This window comes from Heloderma suspectum, chromosome 1 (genome assembly GCF_057233095.1).
Source record: "Heloderma suspectum isolate Gila_16-S chromosome 1, 16-S_ref, whole genome shotgun sequence".
In the NCBI taxonomy this organism is placed as follows: Eukaryota; Metazoa; Chordata; class Lepidosauria; order Squamata; family Helodermatidae; genus Heloderma; species Heloderma suspectum.
Genome location: NC_139458.1, coordinates 216,215,857 through 216,237,585, shown reverse-complemented (window position 1 = coordinate 216,237,585; position 21,729 = coordinate 216,215,857). Strand labels below are relative to the sequence as shown.

General features: G+C 46.1%; 1 protein-coding gene across 2 annotated transcripts in view; it reads left to right on the top strand.

The window, feature by feature from the left end:
* Window positions 1-10,648: 10,648 nt before the first annotated feature.
* ACADL (acyl-CoA dehydrogenase long chain) overlaps window positions 10,649-21,729 on the top strand; it is a 42,390-nt gene continuing 31,309 nt past the window's right edge. For both annotated transcript variants that reach the window (XR_014785673.1, XM_084819264.1), the window contains exons 1-2: window positions 10,649-10,754; window positions 16,767-16,928. Coding sequence is in view for 1 of the 2 variants with exons in the window: in XM_084819264.1 (XP_084675390.1) it covers window positions 10,678-10,754; window positions 16,767-16,928 (239 nt within the window). In the remaining variant the exon portion in view is untranslated. The remainder of the gene's footprint in view (window positions 10,755-16,766; window positions 16,929-21,729) is intronic.

The following is a 21,729-nucleotide window of genomic DNA, read 5'->3' as shown; positions in this document are numbered from 1 at the left end:
CAAGAGGTCCTTCGAGAGCATCCTTGTTTTCTTGAGCTTTTACCCAATTTCATTGCCCACTAAGCTCCATGAACCAAAGCAATGCTTACAGCTGGTCCTAAGGCGTGCTTACTTGCTCTGAATGGGTTTTAATGGGGGCACTGGCAATAACATACTTACTTGAGTACTTGGGAGGCTTGCAGGACCACCTTGTTCTTAAAACAAAACACAGACGTCACGTGATTCAAATACATACTTAATGAGTTTTTATGAGGCTAGGGAGTTGGTCTGTAAGTAACACCTGAACGTAGATCACAGCCCTTCCATACCTAGTAGAGCTGCATCCTCACAGTGTTCTGCATTGCAGACCGCTACAATTGCGTTCTGTTATAGAATTTTTAAATGATTTTCTTTAACAATTAAGACTGCAAACCCACCTGAGAGTAAGTCACGTTAATCTTAATGGGGCCCGCTTCTGAATAACCGCATATGGCATTCTACCGCCACAATTTTAAACAGCCTTCCCCAACCTGGTGCCCCCTAGATGTTATGGACTACTGTTGCTAGCATTCCTGACCATTTATCATACTGGCTGGGGCTGATGATAGTTGACGTCCAAAATATCTGGCAGGTAACATGTTGGGGAAGACTGGTCTTAAAGGCCTGCCAATGTGCCACACTTCACCCAGAAATAATAACTTTAGATCAAAATCACCATTGTACCCATCTCTTTCAAATAACCACAATGTTAGCCACATATTAGACTGTGGAGCCAATACTAATCCAACTACACATACTGAACAGTGGATAAAAGAGCCATGCCACTTTATAGGACAGCTGTAGGAACCTCAGTGATGGCTTTGGTGCTACCAGGATTCTAGCATGGGAGGTCCCCTCAGACACAGGCTTCAGGATCAATGCTAAAGGATGAGAGTTTCAGCACAAAATGTCTGGAGGGCACCATGTGGCCTATCCCCGTCCTAACCTGTTGCCTCTTAACATCAGTGTGACAGACAATTGTTTCCCAGCAATAAATTCCTGACAGAAACATTTTGTAAAAACATCAAGCTGTTTGCACAATACATTGCACAAAGATGTTCCTGGTGTACTGAATAGGTGGGACACTATTGTTCCATTATGAATGGCCTTCCTAGTGATAATCCAACTGCACTATACCCACTCATTGGATGACGTAGTGATGGAAGCAGGAACAACTGGTACATCTAGTGAAAACCACTGTTATTTCCTCCTCTTCCCCTATTAGTCTGTGGGCCAAGAGCTGAAAATTGGCATATCAGTATTATGTAAAGTGACAACATTTCATTATGAGTTCTTGAAAGGTGTATGCCTCTGGAGAGCCAGTGTAGTGTAGTGGCTAGAGTGCTGGACTGGGAGTCGGGAGATCCGGGTTCTAGTCCCCACTTGGCCATGGAAGCTCACTGGGTGACTTTGGGCCAGTCACAGACTCTCAGCCCAACCCACCTCACAGGGTTGTTGTTGTGAGGATACAACGGTGAGGAGGAGGATAATGTAAGCCGCCTTGGGTTCCTTGCGAGGGGGAGAAAGGCGGGGTATAAATGCAATAAATAAATAAATAAATAAATTACATTTTCACGTGACAGCCCATTCTGACTGGTTCCATAAGCTTTTTATAACAGTTCATTCCCTTGAAGCCAAGGTTGCTGACCTGGAGAAGCTAAGAGACACTGGTGGATGAGACCTTCAGGGACCTATTAGTGCTGCCCCACTCCCAAAGTGACAGCCTTTCTGCTGTGACAGAGAATGGGAGCCTCATGGAAGGAGGGTGTCATGCTGAGGAAGAGGGATACTAATGCAGTGCTAGAAATGTGCTATCATCCCCCAGACCAGAATGCTCAGGGTAACCTTGAGATGGAAAACGAAATCAGGGAGGCCTCCAAACGAGGAAATGTTGTAATAATGGGTGACTTGAATCACCCCCCACATTGACTGGATAAATGCATGTTCCAGTCATGACAAAGAGGTTAAATTTCCTGATGCTTGAAATGACTTGTGCTCTAGAACAGTTGGTCATGGAACTGACCAGAGGGGAGGCAACCCTGGATTTAATCCAAAATGGTATCACCCAGGACTTAGTACAAGATGCAAATGTTGTTGAATTAATTGAAAACAGTGACCACAGTGCTATCAGATTTAATATATATATTTAAGTGGGAAATTGCCCAGGAAATCCAATTCAGTCACATTTGACTTCAAAACAGGAAACTTCACTAAAATGAGGGAACTGGTAAGAAGGAGGTTGACAGGGGGAGTCAAGAGGGCTAAATCCCTTCAAAATGCTTGGAGGTTATTCAAAACTACAATAATAGAAGGTCAGTTAAAGTGTATACCACAGGTTAGGAAAAGCAGCACCAAGTCTAAGAAGTCAACGGCATGGTTAATAAGCAGTGTCAAGGAAACTATTAGAGAGCACAGTTGCAGTGGTGATGAACATTAAAATTAAATTAAATATAAATATTAGCAGTTGTGAAATCATGACATTCTAACATTAGTAAATTAAAACATACACACACACACACTTGAACAGTTGCTGAACTCACAAAGCTGTTAGATGTTTCTTTGCAATAACACAAAGTTACCTGTTATCCATACATTGGGTAAAATTATATGAAATGTTGGATCAAATGTGTCTAACTATGGCATATTGGAATTCATGTACTCAAGCTATGGCTTGTTGGGAAGATAAAGGAGTACCCTACAATTGTCAAATACCCATATCTGGATAAGGTAATGTGTCATATGAAGTAAATTTATAAAAATGAGGACAGTTTTAACTTTTTTCTTGATGTATGGCTTATATCACGAAAATGGTAACAGATAAAGACATTATTACAGTTAGTTCTATGTAAGAGAATTCATTAGCATTCCAACACAGTTTTAAAATTTTAAATGGGACACTTGGTTCACACGTTACGGCTTAAATGAGAAAAGTTAGAAAAACGTGGCCTTGGCCATCTTGATGACATCATGAAAAGCTTAAGCAACCAGTCAGAATGGGCTATCACATGAAAATGCAATCCAGAGACATGCACCTTTCAAAAAATGATAATGACATTTTGCCACGTTCCACGATACCAATTTTTGGTGTGGCCCACAGGATATGAGAAGGAATGTTTTTATCAATGGTTCTCATTCATGACATATCGGAGTGCTAGAGCACTCTCACCTGCAAGCAGATATACACATGTTAATCCCTGCCTAAGGATGGAGTGCCCCTTCATGGATCACTGCCTTGTTGTGGCGAAGGGGCTTGCGTAACTCAGTGAAGCCATAAGCTATGCCGTGCAGGGCCACCCAAGACGGACAGGTCATGGCAGAGAGTTCTGACAAAATGTGGTCCACTGGAGAAGGAAATGGCAACCCACTCCAGTATTCTTGCCAAGAAAACCCCATGGAACGTATCACAAGGCTAAAAGAGATGACGCCGGAAGATGAGCCCCTCAGGTTGGAAGGTGTCCAATATGCTACTGGGGAAGAGCAGAGGGTATTTCCAAGTAGCGCCAGAAAGAGTGAAGCGGCTGGGCCAAAGCCGAAAGGACACTCAGCTGTGGATGTGTCTGGTGGTGAAAAGAAAATCCGATGCTGTAAAGAACAATATTGTTTAGGAACCTGGAATGTCAGATCAATGAATCAAGGAAAGCTGGAGGTGGTCAAACATGAGATGGCAAGATTGAACATTGACATCTTGGGAATCAGAGAACTAAAATGGACAGGCATGGGCGAATTTAATTCAGGTGACCATCATATCTACTATTGTGGGCAAGAATCCCTTAGAAGAAATGGAGTAGCACTCATAGTCAACAAAAGGGTGGGAAAAGCAGTCCTGGGGTACAATCTTAAAAATGATAGAATGATCTCAGTACGAATCCAAGGCAAACCATTCAACATCACAGTAATTCAAGTCTATGCCCCAACCACTGAGGCCGAAGAAGCTGAGGTTGATGGGTTCTATGAAGACCTACAACACCTTCTAGAACTAACACCAAAAAAAGATGTCCTCTTCATCATAGGGGATTGGAATGCTAAAGTAGGAAGTCAAGAAATCACCGGGATAACAGGCAGGCATGGCCTTGGTGTACAAAATGAAGCAGGACAAAAGCTAATAGAGTTTTGCCAAGAGAACATGCTGATCATAGCAAACACTCTTTTCCAACAGCACAAGAGGCGACTCTACACATGGACATCACCAGATGGTCAATATCGAAATCAGATTGATTATGTCCTTTGCAGCCAAAGATGGAGAAGCTCCATACAGTCAATAAAAACAAGACCTGGAACTGACTGTGGCTCAGATCATGAGCTGCTTCTTGCAAAATTTCGGCTTAAATTGAAGAACATAGGGAAAACCACTGAACCATTCAAGTATGACCTAAATCATATCCCTGATAAATATACAGTGGAGGTGAGGAATAGATTTCAGGGATTAGACCTGATAGACAGAGTGCCTGAGGAACTATGGACGGAGGTCCGTAACATTGTTCAGGAGGCAGCAACGAAATCCATCCCAAAGAAAAAGAAATGCAAGAAAGCAAAGTGGCTGTCTGATGAGGCTTTACAAGTAGCTGAGGAAAGAAGGGAAGCGAAAAGCAAGGGAGAAAGGGGAAGATATACCCAAATGAATGCAGAGTTCCAGAGAATAGCAAGGAGAGACAAGAAGGCCTTCTTAAATGAACAATGTAAAGAAATCGAGGAAAACAACAGAATGGGAAAGACTAGAGATCTCTTCAAGAAAATTGGAGATCTCAAGGGAACGTTTTGTGCAAAGACGGGCATGATAAAGGACAAAGAAGGCAGGGACCTAACAGAAGCAGATGAGATTAAGAAGAGGTGGCAAGAATACACAGAAGAACTATACAGGAAAGATCTGAATGTCCCTGATAGCCATGATAGTGCGGTCACTGAACTTGAGCCGGACATCCTAGAGAGTGAAATCAAGTGGGCCTTAGGAAGCATTAGTAACAACAAAGCTAGTGGAGATGACAGTATTCCAGCCGAGCTATTTAAAATCCTAAAAGATGATGCTGTTAAAGTGCTGCATTCAATATGCCAACAAATCTGGAACACTCAACAGTGGCCACAAGACTGGAAAAGGGCAGTTTACATTCCAATTCCAAAGAAGGGCAACGCCAAAGAGTGTTCAAACTACCGCACAATTGTGCTCATTTCACATGCCAGCAAGGTGATGCTCAAAATCCTACAAGCTAGGCTTCAGCAGTATGCGAACCGAGAACTACCGGAAGTACAAGCTGGGTTTAGAAGAGGCAGAGGAACTAGAGATCAAATCGCCAACATTCGCTGCATCATGGAGAAAGCAAGAGAATTCCAGAAAAACATCTATTTCTGCTTCATTGACTACGCTAAAGCCTTTGATTGTGTGGATCACAACAAACTGTGGCAAATTCTTAAAGTGATGGGAGTACCAGACCACCTTACCTGTCTCCTGAGAAACCTGTACGAGGGTCAAGAAGCAACAGTAAGAACCAGACATGGAACAACCGATTGGTTCAAAATTGGGAAAGGAGTACGACAAGGCTGCATATTGTCACCCTGCTTATTTAACTTATATGCAGAGTACATCATGAGAAATGCCGGGTTGGATGAATCAGAGGTCGGAATTAAGATTGCTGGGAGAATTATCAACAACCTCCGATATGCAGACGATACCACCCTAATGGCAGAAAGCGAAGAGGATCTAAAGAGCCTCTTGTTGAGGGTGAAAGAGGGGAGTGCAAAAGCTGCTTTGAAACTCAACATTAAAAAAACGAAGATCATGGCATCTGGCCCCATCACTTCCTGGCATATAGAAGGGGAAGAAATGGAAGCAGTGACAGATTTTACTTTCTTGGGCTCCAAGATCACTGCAGACGGTGACTGTAGCCATGAAATTAAAAGACGCTTGCTCCTTGGGAGGAAAGCTATGGCAAACCTAGACAGCATAGTAAGAAGCAGAGACATCACCTTGCCGACAAAGGTCCGTCTAATCAAAGCTATGGTTTTCCCAGTAGTAATGTATGGCTGTGAGAGCTGGACTATAAGGAAGGCTGAGCACTGAAGAATCGATGCTTTCGAACTGTGGTGCTGGAGAAGACTCTTACGAGTCCCCTGGACTGCAAGGAGGTCAAATCAATCCATCCTAAAGGAAATCAACCCTGAGTGCTCCTTGGAAGGACAGATACTGAAGCTGAAGCTCCAATATTTTGGCCACCTAATGCGAAGAGAAAACTCCCTGGAAAAGACCCTGATGCTGGGAAAGACTGAAGGCAAAAGGAGAAGGGGACAGCAGAGGATGAGATGGCTAGATAGCATCACGGATGCAATGAATATGAACTTGAGCACGCTCCGGGAGAGAGCGCAGGACAGGAAGGCCTGGCGTGCTATGGTCCATGGGGTCACGAAGAGTCGGACACGACTGAACGACTGAACAACAACAACAACAAAGGATGGAGTGAGCCAGGAGGTAAATCTAGCCAGCAGAGGATGACAGAGGAAGCGTTGCAGTTCAGAAGAAATCCAGCCAAGGACATCTCACATAGAATAGCGATTATGGCCTCTTCTCAGGCTACAAATGGACTTGGGAATAAAAATTGGTAGAAACCCTCTGCTTTCAGGTCCACTGACAATAGTACTGTACTGAGAATATAAGTAAGTAGTGTTCCTGTGCATTCAAGATCAGAGACAACTGCTGAAGATGCTCCAGTGTCGGTAGTGTCAGTGCCAGTGTTTGCACATTTTCACATTAATAGATTGAAATGCCTCTTCTAAGGCTTGGTTACTGACAGTAACAGCTTTAAGCTAAAATATGCTGGTATTTTCCATATTTTGGCCCTGCCCCTTTCACCTTTGACTCCATCACCTTGGCCCTTGGCCCTGCTCGCCATTGGAATCTGGCCCCTGAGAGCTTCTCCAAAATTGAATTCAGCCCTCGAGCAGAAAGAGTTTCAGTACCCCTGGTTTACAGCTTGACAAGTGCTCGCTACATCAGTGGTAAAAGATATTGGTAGGTATCCATACAAATATTTGCTCTGTCTCATTTGATGGAAGCAATTTCACCTTGCTGACACTTATGCAATTTCACCTGGCTGACACATATGCAATTTCACCTGGCTGACACTTATGCAATTTCACCTGGCTGACACTTTTATTAAGGATAGTTTTGTCCTGCTTTGGCTGCAGCAAGTCTAGATGCAGTGGAGTCAGTGAACACTCAAGCCTACAGGTAGCTAGCCAAAGGGGTTCAGACTGCAAAAGAGGTGGTCTGAATCCAGGGAGAAGTCAGAACACAAGCAGACAGTCAAGCGACAAGGATCAGGCAACAGCAGTAATAGTCAAGGTAACAGGCAAGAGGTCAAACACAGTAAATCAGTCAGATGCCTTATGCAGCCCAGAAGCAGGGTCATTAGGCAGTCCAAATGATCAGGAAACAGAGCATCAATCACAAAGCATGGTTCAGGAGGCAGGGTACACAGCAGAGGGGGAATGGACAAAGTTGTTCCAACACTGGCTGGGTTTTCAGTGAAGGCTTTTAAGCCCAAAACTTGCTGGACCCTACCCAGAGCTCAGCTGTAGTAATCAAGCCTCCCTTCCCAGAGCGTTATTCCTGAGGAGGCACTTTCTCCTGAGCAGACCTTTTCTGGAGACGAGCAGTCCTTTGCACAGGAGCCCTGCTAGCCTGTCACTTGAGGTGATCATGCTCCCGGGCATCAGGGGTTGCTCAGCCTCTGCCTCAGAGGCAGAGTCCCTTTCCCTTGACAGGGATGGCCCTGCACCTGTCTCCCCCATGGGCTCGGTCTTCTGTGGGTCTGGTGGCAAACTTTGGTCTGGGGTGCCTTGGGCTTCTGGGGCCTCTAGCTCTTCCACTGAGAAGGACTCCTCCAGTGGGGGAGTGACACTTTTCAGAAGCGGAATTAGGAAGTACATTCCAGTGAGTGCTTTCTTTTTGATAAATATGTTTAGGACTATGCTGTCAGTTTATTTTAAGGAATATAAGAAGGTGTCATATATCAGGTCAAACTATGTGTCCATCTCACCCAGTAATATCCATTTGAGATTGTTGGCAGCAGATGACATCGTGGCCAATCTGCAGCCACTCCGGAGATTTCCAGTGGAAAAGCTGGATTTTCTGAGACTACTTTTACTGTGTTTAATTTCTTTAATTCAGGTTCTCCATGCTTCTAGTGCCGTGTGCCCCATTTGGCATGATAGCCCTGCCCAGGGCTGTGACCTCACTGAGCCTTTCCAGTCTTCAGAATTGCCCTGCACTCCCATTATGCCAGTAATTAGCCTCCATGATGATGCACTTCTCTGATGTTCGCATTACTTTGCTTCTCCATTGTTGTGTTAAATTGCATCTCTGATATTGTGTGAAGTCGCTTCTTTGATGTTATGTAAAGTTGCTTCTCTGATCTGGCGAGGTCTCAGGAGCCTGTCATTCCAAGCAGGGAGAAAGTGTCAAGAGAAGGAGAAAGATGGGTGGTGGTGGGTGGATGTGGAAGTAATAACTTCACAACAGTTTGCTGGAATGGGGTGAAATTGGGCAGGAGGCTGCTCTCAGGGGGAGCCTTCAGATGCTACACTCAAGAACCGAGGATATTGGCTTCCAAAGGCAAAAGTGTGCACATTGGGGAACAAGGGAGAGAGGAATAACTCCACAACTTTGCTAGAATGTGGTGAAATTGGGGGGGATGCTCTCAGGGGGAGCCTTCAGATGATACACTCAAGAACTGGGAATTTTGGCTTCTTCAGGGAAATCTGCACACATGGGGAAAAATTAGTTGCTCTCTATTCATAATAATCCAGTAGCAGGGGGGAGCCTGGACATGAGCTGGAAAACAAGCCTCTCTCATTGGTTGAGCATCCCCTGCTAATTTGATGACGGTCAGTTACACTCTACCCACTCCACCTGGAAGTATGTTCCTTTCAAGCACTGCGTGACCCCCTGAAAACTGGATTCTAAAGGTATGGTACACTCGCCTTGTCTTGCTTCGTGTGTCCCCGATGGACCAAAGCTGATTCCATGAAAATCTGGATAATACTCCAGTATGCTTGTTATGCCATTGTCCTGAAGATCCCCCCGTCGAAACAAAGCATGTGCTCTACCACTGAGCTATAGTTCCCCCCGTTTCCCACCATTTGCTTAAGACATGGCATACTGCCATCAGATTTTGAGATCTAGGTTTAGGTACTGTTCAATGCTGTAGAAACAGCTTCTTAAGTGGTCTTAATGGGTGTGGAACGTGACCCAGCATTAAGTGGTCTTAATGGGTGTGGAACATGACCCAGCAAGGTATAAAGCAGGCTGCATTTTGCATGTACTGGAAATTGCAGTGGCAGAATATGGATCTGAACAATGCAATGTGATCCCATTCCCAGTGCAGGGCTAACATCTGTACATATCTATCTGATTTCTGAAGAACATTGTAAAAACGGCTTCTATAGCCTATAGCAGCGTTCTCCAATCTGGTGCCCTCCAGATTTTTTGGAGTTCAACTGTCATCAACCCCAGCCAGCATGGGTTGATGATAGTCAGGTATTATGGGAATTGTAGTCCAAAACATCTGGAGGGCATCAGGTTGGGGGAAGGCTTGCCTATAGGGATTACACTATGTCAGCATCTGACAGTGAATGGTAAAAGTATTACCACAAATCAGAGCAACAGCTGCAATTAATTGGAACCAAAATAGAATGGACACTGTGCCAAAACTGGCAAGCACATATTGAACACTAGGGGAGCAGAGGATGCTTTCTGGGGCTGACTTGTAGAAAACACACACAGTTCCCTGCAGCAGGAAGACATTTTGCCTGTTGCACCTTTTTCATGCCACAAACTTAATAGCCCTGCCCAGGGCTGTGATCTCACTGAGCCTTTCCAGTCTTCAGAATTGCCCTGCACTCCCATTATGCCAGTTAATCAGCCTCCATGATGATGCACTTCTCTGATGTTCCCATTACTTTGCTTCTCCACTGTTGTGTTAAATTGCATCTCGGATATTGCGTGAAGTCGCTTCTCTGATCTGGCGAGGTCTCAGGAGCCTGTCATTCCAAGCAGGGAGAAAGTGTTAAGAGAAGGAGAAAGACGGGTGGTGGTGGGTGAGTGTGGAAGTAATAACTTCACAACAGTTTGCTGGAATGGGGTACATTTGAGCGCAAAACAGCCACAGCTGAGCACCGTTAAGTCCCACTGATTAAATCATGAGCTTAATTTGAAATCACTGGAACATAAAAGTGCTTAACATGAGATGGATCATGCCCTTCTTGGGCGTGAGCTATAGATGATGGATTTTATTCTTCCAGGTATTAGATTTCACTCAAAATGCACTCTGGACCGTTTATGAAGATACAAGTAAAGGACCTAACGCTGCCTTGGAATGCAGCAAACAGGATGCACCCTTGCGTTCTGCTTTCTGAGAAAGTGTGTTCGTAAAGTAAATCCCGCCTTCTTACGCCTTCCAACAGTTCCCCTTGGCTGGGGCATGCTGGGAGTTGTAGGCCTTTTCTCTGTCTAAAAGGGCACAGGATTGCGCCCTCGGTTGTCTAACGCCGCACGTGATGCGCTGCCATAGGCGCAACACATCCTTTTCCCACCAGAGGGCTCTTCTGGCTGGCTTTCGCGGCTCTTGGGGCGCGAGAGAGCAGTTGTGACAGGGCTGCTCGAGAGGCGTGATGGCTGCGCCGAGGCTGCTGGGGAGCAGAGCCCTGAGGCTGCTTTCCTCTCTCCAGGGCGGGAGGGCGCCAGCCAGGTGAGAGCCTCCTTCTTGGTGCCCTGCTCGGGTGGAAAAGGCACGAGGGATAGGAGCACCTCTCCTGCGCGTTGCAGCCTTAAGTTTGCGGCATGGAAAAGGCGCGATGGCCAGAGCGCCTTCCTGTTGCAGGAGAAGGGGTGGGTGCGCGCGCATTTTCCACAAAAGTCAGCCCCAGAAATCGCCCTCTGCTCTCCTAGTGTGCAGTACGCGCCTGTCAGTTTTGACACAGTGCCTGTTCTAAAACTTGGCATTATTAAAGAACCCACTTCTGGGTTTCTTTCCGTTGGCCCCCGTGGCAACCTCGCAGAGTTCTTGGGAAGCTTTCAACGTTGCGAAGTTGAAAATGCGCTAGAAATGCCGGCAGTGGGCATGCAGATATATTTTCTGCATTTGACTGCTTGTAGGGGTGAGGCTGGTAAAAAGTTCCTTAGTAGGGGTGTTCCTAGATTTGGGGGTGCATCTATGCCTGTTTGTGCCCTTACCGAAAGGAGTGGCTTTGTTATACTACCATTTCCAGAGGTAGCTGTGTTAGTCGGTTGGAGCAAAACTGAGTAAGGGTGCAATCCTATGCGTGTTCAGACAGGAAAAAACGTCCTACAATTCCCAGCATAGCTGGCTGGGGGATGCTGGGAGCTGTAGGACTTTTCTCTGTCTAAACACACACACATAGGATTGCGCCCTAACACATTTTTTCTGGCATAAACTTTTGTGGATTTATAGGCCACTTCATCAGATGTGTGGAGTATTATGGAATGTCCGATGCAATATTTATTGTGCAGGACAGAAATGCAGCTGGTGCAGCTTTCCCAGAATTGAAGATGTATTTAATTGTTTAATGTATTTAATTAATTTGTTTGCCTGCAACAGTGGGAGGCACACAAACCCAGCCACCAAGTGGCAATCCTGACTGCAGGAGGGGACAAATGGGTGCAAATGGGGAGTAACTGCTGAGTGCTTGTAACTGAACACAAGTAAGTGCTGCAAAACTTGAACTGAAAGAAATTACAGTGGGAAAACAAAGGCAAGTCCATGTATCCTGATCCTCTAACTGTGGTTAGAGATATCAAGCTCCCTAATTCATTCAAGACTGGAAAAGTCAGCTGCGAACTCTGATCTACTTCCTGCCTCTGTAGTGCTTTTTAGCGAATGATTACGATATGATAGGGCTGTTACTGGAGCTAACCTTTGCTCTCTATCATCCAGCTATGATTAGGAGGTGACTGTCCAAAGATATGGCAAGGAACAACCTTGTAGTTGATTAAAGATATTAATAAACACAGCCAGACCATCCAGGGAAAGGAGTAGTCTTCTATTTTTAAAGCTTTATTTATAACAGTGGGGAGAGGTGTAGCTGTTGTTCCACAACCCAGTTACCACGTTTTTCACGCCAAGAGAATGGTAGCTGCTGTAGAAACCATAATAGTGACATGGTGCGTGGCCTGAGAGTATTTAATCCTAGAGGAGAGCTAGGAGAAAGGTGGTGGTGGCGACCAAGGAGAATATGAGTTGGAAGGAACTTCAGGGAGGATTAACCAGTATCTAAAAGGGCAGAAAAGACCGGGCTAGGACATTGCAGGAAAGGCATTGCTAAAGAAGTGGGCTGTGCCCCAACCTTCTGGAGCAGATTTTGAGGACATGCAGGGGTACTGGGAATTGCCCTCCCACCATTCCACTGTCAGAAGTTGCTCCATCTGTGGGTGGGTCTGATTGGATACACCCAGTATCACTGCTATCTATGCTTTGCTATCAAAGGCTACCTGTGTTTGTACATTGTAATGAGTTGTCTGTAATAAAGATGCATAGATCAAAGTGGAGTGAGTTATTCAGCAGAGGTGCACCTAATAGAGATGTGTGATAAAATCTTCTTCCGTCTATCATGCTCAGCTGTGATGAAAGCTGGTTACATGTTTTGCCAGAACTGTCATATTTATTTTATTTTTATTTTATTTATTGCATTTATACCCCGCCTTTTTTCCTCTTGCAAGGAACCCAAGGCGGCTTACATTATCCTCTTCCTCTCCATTTTATCCTCACAACAACAACCCTGTGAGGTGGGTTGGGCTGAGAGTGTGTGACTGGCCCAAAGTCACCCAGTGAGTTTCCATGGCCGAGTGGGGACTAGAACCCGGATCTCCCAGCTCCTAGTCCAACACTCTTGCCACTATACCACACTAGCTCATATGATACTACAATCCATAATTAAATGCTACAGTTATACAGTTTGTCTGTAATTATGCCATATAATGCTGTAATTATGTCAGTTATACCATAGGAACAATCCTATGGCCCTAGGCAGTGAGGGGCCATAGGATAGTTTGGATTCCCAGCTCCGAGGTCGGAAACAGCGCTTCGACCTTGGAGCTAGGAATCAGAGCTCTGGCCCTCCTCCCCCTTGCAGCCAGCATGGAAAGAACTGCGCAGGCTGCTCTCCAAGCTAGAGAATTCAATCTTGGAGGACAAGGAAAGGGGGCATTTTGGTGGGCGGGGAGGGGAAGAGACTGAAGAGGCCAGGATACAAGCTATCCTGAGGCCTCTCCAGCCTCCTTCACTCCCCCTCTGAGATGTTTTCACTAGGTGGGCCAGAAGAGCCCATCTAGTGAAAATGTAGGACGGGAGGAGTGGCGGAGGTGGAGATCGCCTCGCCTGCTCCTCCTGCCCTGCATAGGATGACCGTAAGCCTCCCGAGTTTGAACGCTTACAGTAATTGCCATAGGATTGTGCCCTTAGTGGTTGTTATACTGAGATGGGGGTGCAAGATCATGGCCCAGGGATATGGCTTACATCTTTAATACGTTCTGCTCCATTCCATCCCTGAACTTCTGCCAGCCCTTCTTGCCCACCTGACATACCAGGCAGGACTACCATTTTGTCCTGCAGTGGGGGAGGGAGGCTGTGGAAGGAACAGGTCTGGAGATGGAATTGCTGCATCACCTCTCACTCTAAAGATATTTGAAAGCACTTCCAGATTGCAAACTGGCATCTTTTCAGATGATCATTGATGAATGAGGATAATGTGGCAGGACTCCTAGGGCACAATCCTATGCATGTTTAGACAGAGAAAAGGCATACAACTCCCAGCGTGGCCCAGCCATGTAGGCCTTTTCTCTGTCTAACCATGCCTAGGACTGTGCCCTTAAAGTGTTTTGCTAGTACTTTATAATGACTTATTCCTGCTTCCACAGTTGCTGTTCTCATGTAATGAGAGCACAGCTACCGTCTTCCAAGATGAAGAGAATAGTAAAGATACCCACCCTGTGTAGGCAAGGGAGAAGGGGAGAGAAGTCACTTATTACATACTCATGGATTTCACTACATTTTAACAACACTATATTTTAACAAGGGACTTTGTTAGTTGAAGTTCTGCTCAGAAGCATGCAGTAATAGGTCATCCAACAAGAATTTGGATAGACTGGTCTCTTCTATATGGGCTTTCCAGATGCATATCAAGGAAAGGAAAGGTTCCTCCTGTGCAAGCACCAGGTCATTACTGACCCCTAGAGGGACACCTGGTTACGCTGGCATTTTCATGGCAGACTATAGCTGGGTGGTTTGCCATTGCCTTCCCCAGTCGTGGCTACCTTTCCCCCAGCAAGCTGGGTACTCATTTTACCGACCTCGGAAGGATGGAAGGCTGAGTTGACCTGAGCCAGCTACCTGAGACCCGGCTTCCGCTGGGATCGAACTCAGGTCGTGGGGAGAGTTTCGGCTGCAATACTGCCGCCTACCACTCTGCGCCACACGAGGCTCTTGCATTTCAAACTTGCTTATATATATTTCTTTCCTGGGAATCAACCCAAATGGAAGCTTCCTCCTTTGCTCTCCAAACTGGAACAGAAACATTAAAAAAGAAATAAAAAAAATAGGATACTTGCTCAAAATTAGGGTCAGACAATAACAAGCACAAAAGTCTGGTGACCAGAATGATCGTGCGCATACAAGATTGTTTGGGAAGACTTTTTGTCTGTGCTTCTGTATGCTGTCCTCTCAAAGGTCTGTGAAGCAACAGCCTGCAGAATTGTTTGTTGCTATAAGGGCTAAAGGACTGCTTCACTGTCCTGAGTAGTAAGTAACCAGAGGGGGTGGGGATACTCCAACGTTATTATTGAGTTGCTGTTTCATGCTTGTCTCACTGAATTTAGGGATTATTGGATCAGTAGTTATGGGATTATGGGGTTAGTTGTAACAGAATAGAACCATTACATTGATCCACCCAGTTTTGCTCTATGGTGAACTGCATTTTTGCTGTATGATCAGGGAACTGAACCGGTTCTAGACTAGAAGAGTGCTGAACTGATTGCCAAACCTCTGTCAGTTTAAGCCAGGGGTGGGCAACTTGTGGCCCTCTGTATGTTCTTGCACTGCAACTCTCATCATCCCTTACAGTTGGCTGTGCTGGTTAGGGCAAATTGAACTGGAACAATTTCAAACACGGCTGATCCCGAACCTAAAAATGCAATGGTTTGCGCACTAACTGTACAGTTTTCAATCATATCAATTGACACTGGAATTTAGTTTCGGTAGCATCACTGAGATTTCTATATTGACTCACAGAGCAGAATTAGATGTTACAAACAGTGGTGTAGTGGTAAATTTTGAAGTGCAGGAAAGTCCAAAAATTCAGGCAGCTGTGTTGATCCATATCAATGAACGCATGCTAGTAGTTTTAATCTCCACCAGGAGCAGGTCTTTTGTAAATCTAATGGGCCTTAATTGCCCATTCAAGACCAAGCCGCCCCAAAATATTTCTCATTACAACAGAGAACAATATGTTGTTGCTGGGAAAATTCATTCCCCCCCCCCCCAGATTGCAGCCGAACTCAGAGGGAACAGGGAGTCCTTAGGGGCGTAGCAGGTGACATCAGCATTCCTGCTAATGAAAAGAAGTGTTGGCACTGCATCCCTGTGAGCCCTGGCTCCACTACACCACTGGTTGCAAAAACATCTGGTTGCCACTGAAAATGGCAATCATGCAGGGATAGGCAACTTGGTGTTCTCCAGATGTTTTGAACTACAACTTCTATGTGCCCCAGCCAGTATGGCTAATTGTGAGGGATTATTTATGTTTATGTTTATTTTATTTATTTCATTTCTATACTGCCCAATAGCTGAAGCTCTCTTATGGGAGTTGTAGTCCAAAATGTCTGGATGGCACTAGGTTGCCAACCCCTGAATTAGGGATGGCAGAAAATTCCGCCACGGATCTCGGTGAGGCTGAATGCCAGTGCATTCGGCCCCCTGAACTCCGTGTGGGAATGGCCTGCCCCCCCGCCCCCACGGATCCCCCCGGGACAAGATTTACCTGGGGCGGATCTTCTGGGCGGCGGCGGCGGCTCCGGTGGCAGCTTTGGCGGCGCCATTTCCAGTGTTAAAAAAAACAAAAAACCGACGTGATAGGCTACGTAAAGATTTACGTAGCCTATCATGGCTAGGTAAAAAAACAACAAAAAAACCGACATGATAGGCTGAGTAAATCTTTACGTAGCCTATCACGTCTGACTTAAAAACAAAACAAAACGCGCGTACGCAAATGGCGGCGTTCCCCTTATTTTCGCCGCCTTAGTCTACGTAAACATTTACGTAGATTAAGACGGGCCAAAATAAGGAACGCAGGTAAGGGCAATTTCGTACATCCCTACCCTGAATAGAGTTCCCTGTCTTCCTCACTCCCCCGCCCACCCAGTAACTGTTAGTAGAATGTACTGCATGGCCTGTGTGTCATTACACTGAGCATTTCCCAGCTCCCACTTCACAATATTGGCAGCTGTTGGCTAATGAAATGCTTCATGTGATGATAGGAGGAGATTAGGAAGTTTTGCTAAACCTTGTGGAGGAGAAAGGTGGAGAGGAACTTTACACGTGGTTGCCATTTTCAGTGGTATCTGTGTTCTTATAACGTCAGTTCTGCCAGCCAGTAGCTTGATTGTGACAGGGTTTTGTTTTTCTTTTTTAAAACCCAGTATAATGTGATATTTTTCCTACAGATATTCTGTCTAATTTTATTTTTTTAAGGTACTTTCAAACTGAAAATCATGACTCGGCCCGCCTTGAAACCTCCTGTGCTAAAACTTTAATGGACATAGGAACTCGGAGGATCTTCTCTTCGGATCATGACATCTTCCGGCAAAGTGTGAGAAAATTCTTTCAGGATGCTGTGGTTCCAAATCACGGAGAGTACGTTAAATACTGTAAATATATTCTTTTCCTCCTGTTAGAAGTGATGTTAAATGACATGCAGCTTCCTCCACTGGGGTTGTGGCTTCTGGTACCAATGGAAGCTTTCTGTCCTAGGGCTAATAGCTGCTTTACAGGAGCTGTTTTCTGGTTTTGTTTTGCTGGGGCTGCAGTGGGCTATGGGGGAGGATTACTTCCCCCACTGTGCACTGCAGTCCCCATTGGATCCCCCTGCAGCTGTTGTTTTTGAAAGTGAAAAAAAACACAGTTACATGCATTGCACATCTGGTTTGGCCCTTAGTTTGATCATATAATACAGGTTAACTAAGGCTGCAACCCTGTGCCCACTTACCTGAGAATAAGCCCTGCTGAACTAAGTGGGACTTTCTTCTGAGTAGACATGTATAGGATTGCACTGTTAATTTTTAAATAGGTTGCTTTACAGTTGGCCTCATTTTCAGCACATATACTAACAAGGATGTTTATTAGAAGTTTTATAAAGGTTGTGATCCTGTGCTTTCTTACCTTGGAGTAAGGTCCATTGAACACAGTAGAACTTGCTTTTGAGTAAACGTTCATACCAATGGCTGCATGTTTGCTTTCCCTCTAGTCTTCGTGGCTGTGAAGGAAAAATGCCTGTATACTCCTTGTAGAAATGTCAGTTCCCAGGCAGAAGATTGTGCTTCGTACTACTTGTTTTGACATGTGGATCGAAGGCCCGATGCTTCCCCAGTGGCTGCTTAGCAGTAATCTGGGGTCTTTTCTGGAACTGGCAGCTGCTTGTTGATGGGTCTGTTGGATCCTGTATTGATGTTCCTCTGATTAAGGCTTCTGGAACTATGTGGTCTGTGGGCCATATAGGCTTATCTGTGGTTATAGGCTGGGTGAGTGGGAAGTCCTGCCTTATGGCAGGGGTAAGGACTAAATGGCATCTTGTTCACTTTTAGCTCCGTGCTTCTAAATTGCTTCAAGTGCTCCCCCTACCTGTTCATTTCTCTTGAGCAGCTGCTCATCTCTGCTTATACCATCATTCTACTCATCTTTCAAGACTGCCCTCTACAGAGACAAAATCAGTCCTTCTGTAGTCTACTGTCTGCAGGATGTCAAGAACAGCAGGCCAATAGATCCATTGTGGTGGCAGAAAACACACCACTTGAGGGAATGATATTAAAGGCAAAACTGAAGTACTTTGGCCACATAATGAGAAGACAGGATACCCTGGAGAAGATGCTGATGCTAGGGAAAGTGGAAGGCAAAAGGAAGAGGGGCCGACCAAGGGCAAGATGGATGGATGATATTCTGGAGGTGACGGACTCGACCTTGGGGGAGCTGGGGGTGGCGACGGCCGACAGGAGCTCTGGCGTGGGCTGGTCCATGAAGTCACGAAGAGTCGGAAGCGACTGACCGAATAAACAACAACAAACCATCAGATGTCATAGTTGCTTAGCATTTGAAGATCTGGTGACTCCCTTGCCACACTTGCATGACATGACAATTCACCCTGTGAATAAGCTACACAGTGTGGGTTGTTTGCGGAACAATCTACGATGCGCCCGACAGATGATAGGGCTCACCGTGGGTTGTTTTCCCCCCTCCTTCCTCCTTGGTCCTCCACCTGGTATCTCAGTGTCCTGTGCTGCAGAACCCATCTTGTCTGCCCATCCCATCCCCCTCCCTGCTCGAATCGTGACCCCTTTTCATTTGCCAGCTTCTTCTTTTTTTTTTTGGCCCCAGACATTTGCCCAAATGGGGCTGCAATACTTTGAAAGCATTTTTTCAGCCCCAGGAATTTACAGAAATGTGTTGGTAATATTTTTTTTTGGGGGGGGGGTGTCAGGTTTTTCACAATGCACAAGTGTGCACTTGCGGCTGGCAGAGGTATGTAGCCTTGCCTTAGCAATATCTTTGTATGTTTCAGCTGTCAATGGGAACAAAGTGCAGTATGAAACATACAAGGCAATTGACAAGCTGAGACACTATATAGGCTAATCTGCGCGCCGACTGTAACAGTTCAGGAACAGGGGACAAGATTGCCCCCTTAGGAGGGTTTTAAGTGTTGAACTCACACTTGGGATGCCTTGTGTCTATTCCACACTTCCCCAAGTCTCGAGCAAGTCCTTTTTAAAGGAGATCTACGCTCCCTTCACTTTTTGCGGCTCCCATTCACAGGAACTGTGGCAGTTAACTGCTCAGGGAGACTTGGAGAAGTCTTCCCTTTTTTCCTTCTATAATCTTGTTCGATTGTCTCTCTTCACTCTAGTGTTTCCATTTCTAAATGTTTCAAGTTTTTTCCGGTTGCCTAAGCTTTCTCCAATTGGTTGCATTTACAAATAACATTAAAGATGCATATTTCTACTAGCTTAGTATTCCATGCAGTAAAAGAACTTGGCTTTAGGATATATTTTCAGTTTGAGACTTATGTCTCTTGGAAAGGCTTACATGGAAGTCCAGTACCAGCATCGCCATATCAGGCAGCTGCAGAGGACTACTTCTTTTGTACTACCAGCTGCTAAAATCATGCGTCTCAACGCTGAAATTATTTTTGTCTGATATCCGTAAATTGTTACTCTTGAAATGACAGTGTATTGACCTGTTCCACACATACTGAGAAGCCACTGTGGGTGAATTTTCCTGCAGGGCTTCTCATTGTGGCGGTGGCCATTTTGAATATTTGGGCCATGGTAGGGGCACATCATAGCTTCTCGTTATGTGTGAACTCAGTGAGAGTGGATTGTTGGGGTGGTTGACAAGCCATCCACAACCCTAAAACAGCCTATGGGTTCTGGGTGCCTTGTCAACCACTCCAACTACCCAGCCTCACTAGGTTCGCACGTAACAAGTTCAGGGGAGCAGGGACCATAACAGGGTCCTGGTTGTCCACAATTGGTCCCCCAATACAAATAACCTGGGTAGCCTTGGTAGCAGTCCCCCTGGGTTGAAAATACTGTTGGTGAATGCCAGATTGGTGAATGGTAAGACAGCTGCCATCCAGGACTTGATCCTGGATGAGCATGCTGACCTGGTATGTATTACAGAGACCTGGTTGGATGAAGCTGTGGGTGTTAATATATCTCAGTTTTGTCCCTCAGGATTTTCTGTAGTACAGCAGGCTAAACCTCGGGGGGGGGGGGGCAGAGTTGCAGTGGTCTATCGTGATACTATCCCCCTCGCTAGGTGCCCTGGCCCACAGTCTACTGGGTCTGAGTGTGTTTACTTAAAAGTGGGTGCTCAGAACAGAATAGGGATTCTGTTGGTGTACCACCCACCCCGCTGCCCAACAGTTTCCCTTCCTGAGCTAGCCAGGGTGATCTCGGCGGCGGTAATGGAGTCCCCTTGGCTTGTTCTGCTGGGAGACTTCAACGTCCATGCTGAGACTACCCTGTCGGGAGTGGCTCAGAACTTCATGTCCTCCATGATGACCATGGGTCTGTCCCAAGTGGTTTCTGGCCCCGCTCATACAGCAGGTCACACTCTAGACCTCGTTTTCTATGCTGAGCAGGATGACGGTGATCTGGGTGTGAAGGAACTTTCTGTAGTTCCGTTGTCATGGACAGATCACTACCTGGTGGGGTTTAGACTCACTGGACCTCAGTGCCTCTGCAGGGGTGGGGGACCGATCAAGCTGCTCTGCCCCAGGAGGCTGATGGATCCAGATGGTTTCCTGAGGGCTCTTGGGGATTTTTCTGCTGCCTTGGCAGGCGATTCTGTCGAAGCCCTGGCTGATCTCTGGAATAGGGAAATGGCCAGGGCGGTGGTGGACACAATCGCTCCTGAGCGTCCCCTCTCCCAGAGTGGAGCCAGACCAGCACCCTGGTTCTCTGGGGAACTGGCGGCGATGAAGCGAATGGGATGAAGACTAGAGTGACATTGGCGGAAAACTCGGAACGAGTCCGATCCAACTTGGGCTAGAGCTTATTTGAAAGCCTACTCCGTGGCAGTGAGGGCAGCAAACAAGTCTTTCTTTTCTGCCACCGTTGCATCTGCAGGGAGCCGGCCAGCGGAGCTGTTTCGTGTGGCCAGGGGCCTTCTACATCCTGGCCCATGTGATAAAAATTCTGACCACTCAACAGCCCTCTGTGAACAATTTGCTCAGCACTTTGCTGATAAAATCGCTCAGACCCGTTCTGACTTGGATGCTGTAGTTGATGCAGATCCTGTGGATGTCACGTTGGCTCCTGCTTGTTCAGTGTTGATGGATTCTTTTCAGTTTGTGCAGCCCAAGGATGTGGACAGGATCCTTGGAGCGGTGGGAGCCACCACATGTATGCTGGATCCTTGCCCCTCCTGGCTTATTAATGAGGCCAGAGGAGGACGGGCTAAGTGGATAATGGGAGTGGTTAATGCCTCTTTGGAACAAGGTATTGTTCCATTATGCATAAAAGAGGTGGTTGTGAGACCACTTTGTTGAAGAAGCCTTCCCTGAATTCCACCATACTAGGTAACTATCGTCCAAACTCTAACATACCATTTTTGGGCAAGGTATTAGAGCGTGTGGTGACCTCCCAGCTCCAGGGGTTCCTGGATGAAATGGATTATCTTGATTCATTTCAATCTGGTTTCAGGCCTGGGTATGGGACAGAGACAGCTTTGGTCACCTTGGTGGATGACCTATGCCGGGAACTGGACACGGGGAGTGTGCCCCTGTTAGTTCTGCTGGACCTCTCAGCAGCATTCTATACCATCGACCATGGTATTCTTCTGGGACGCCTCGCTGGGATGGGACTTGGGGGTACTGTTTTACAGTGGCTCCGTTCCTTCCTAGAGGGGCGAACTCAGAAGGTGGTGTTGGGGGATTCCTGTT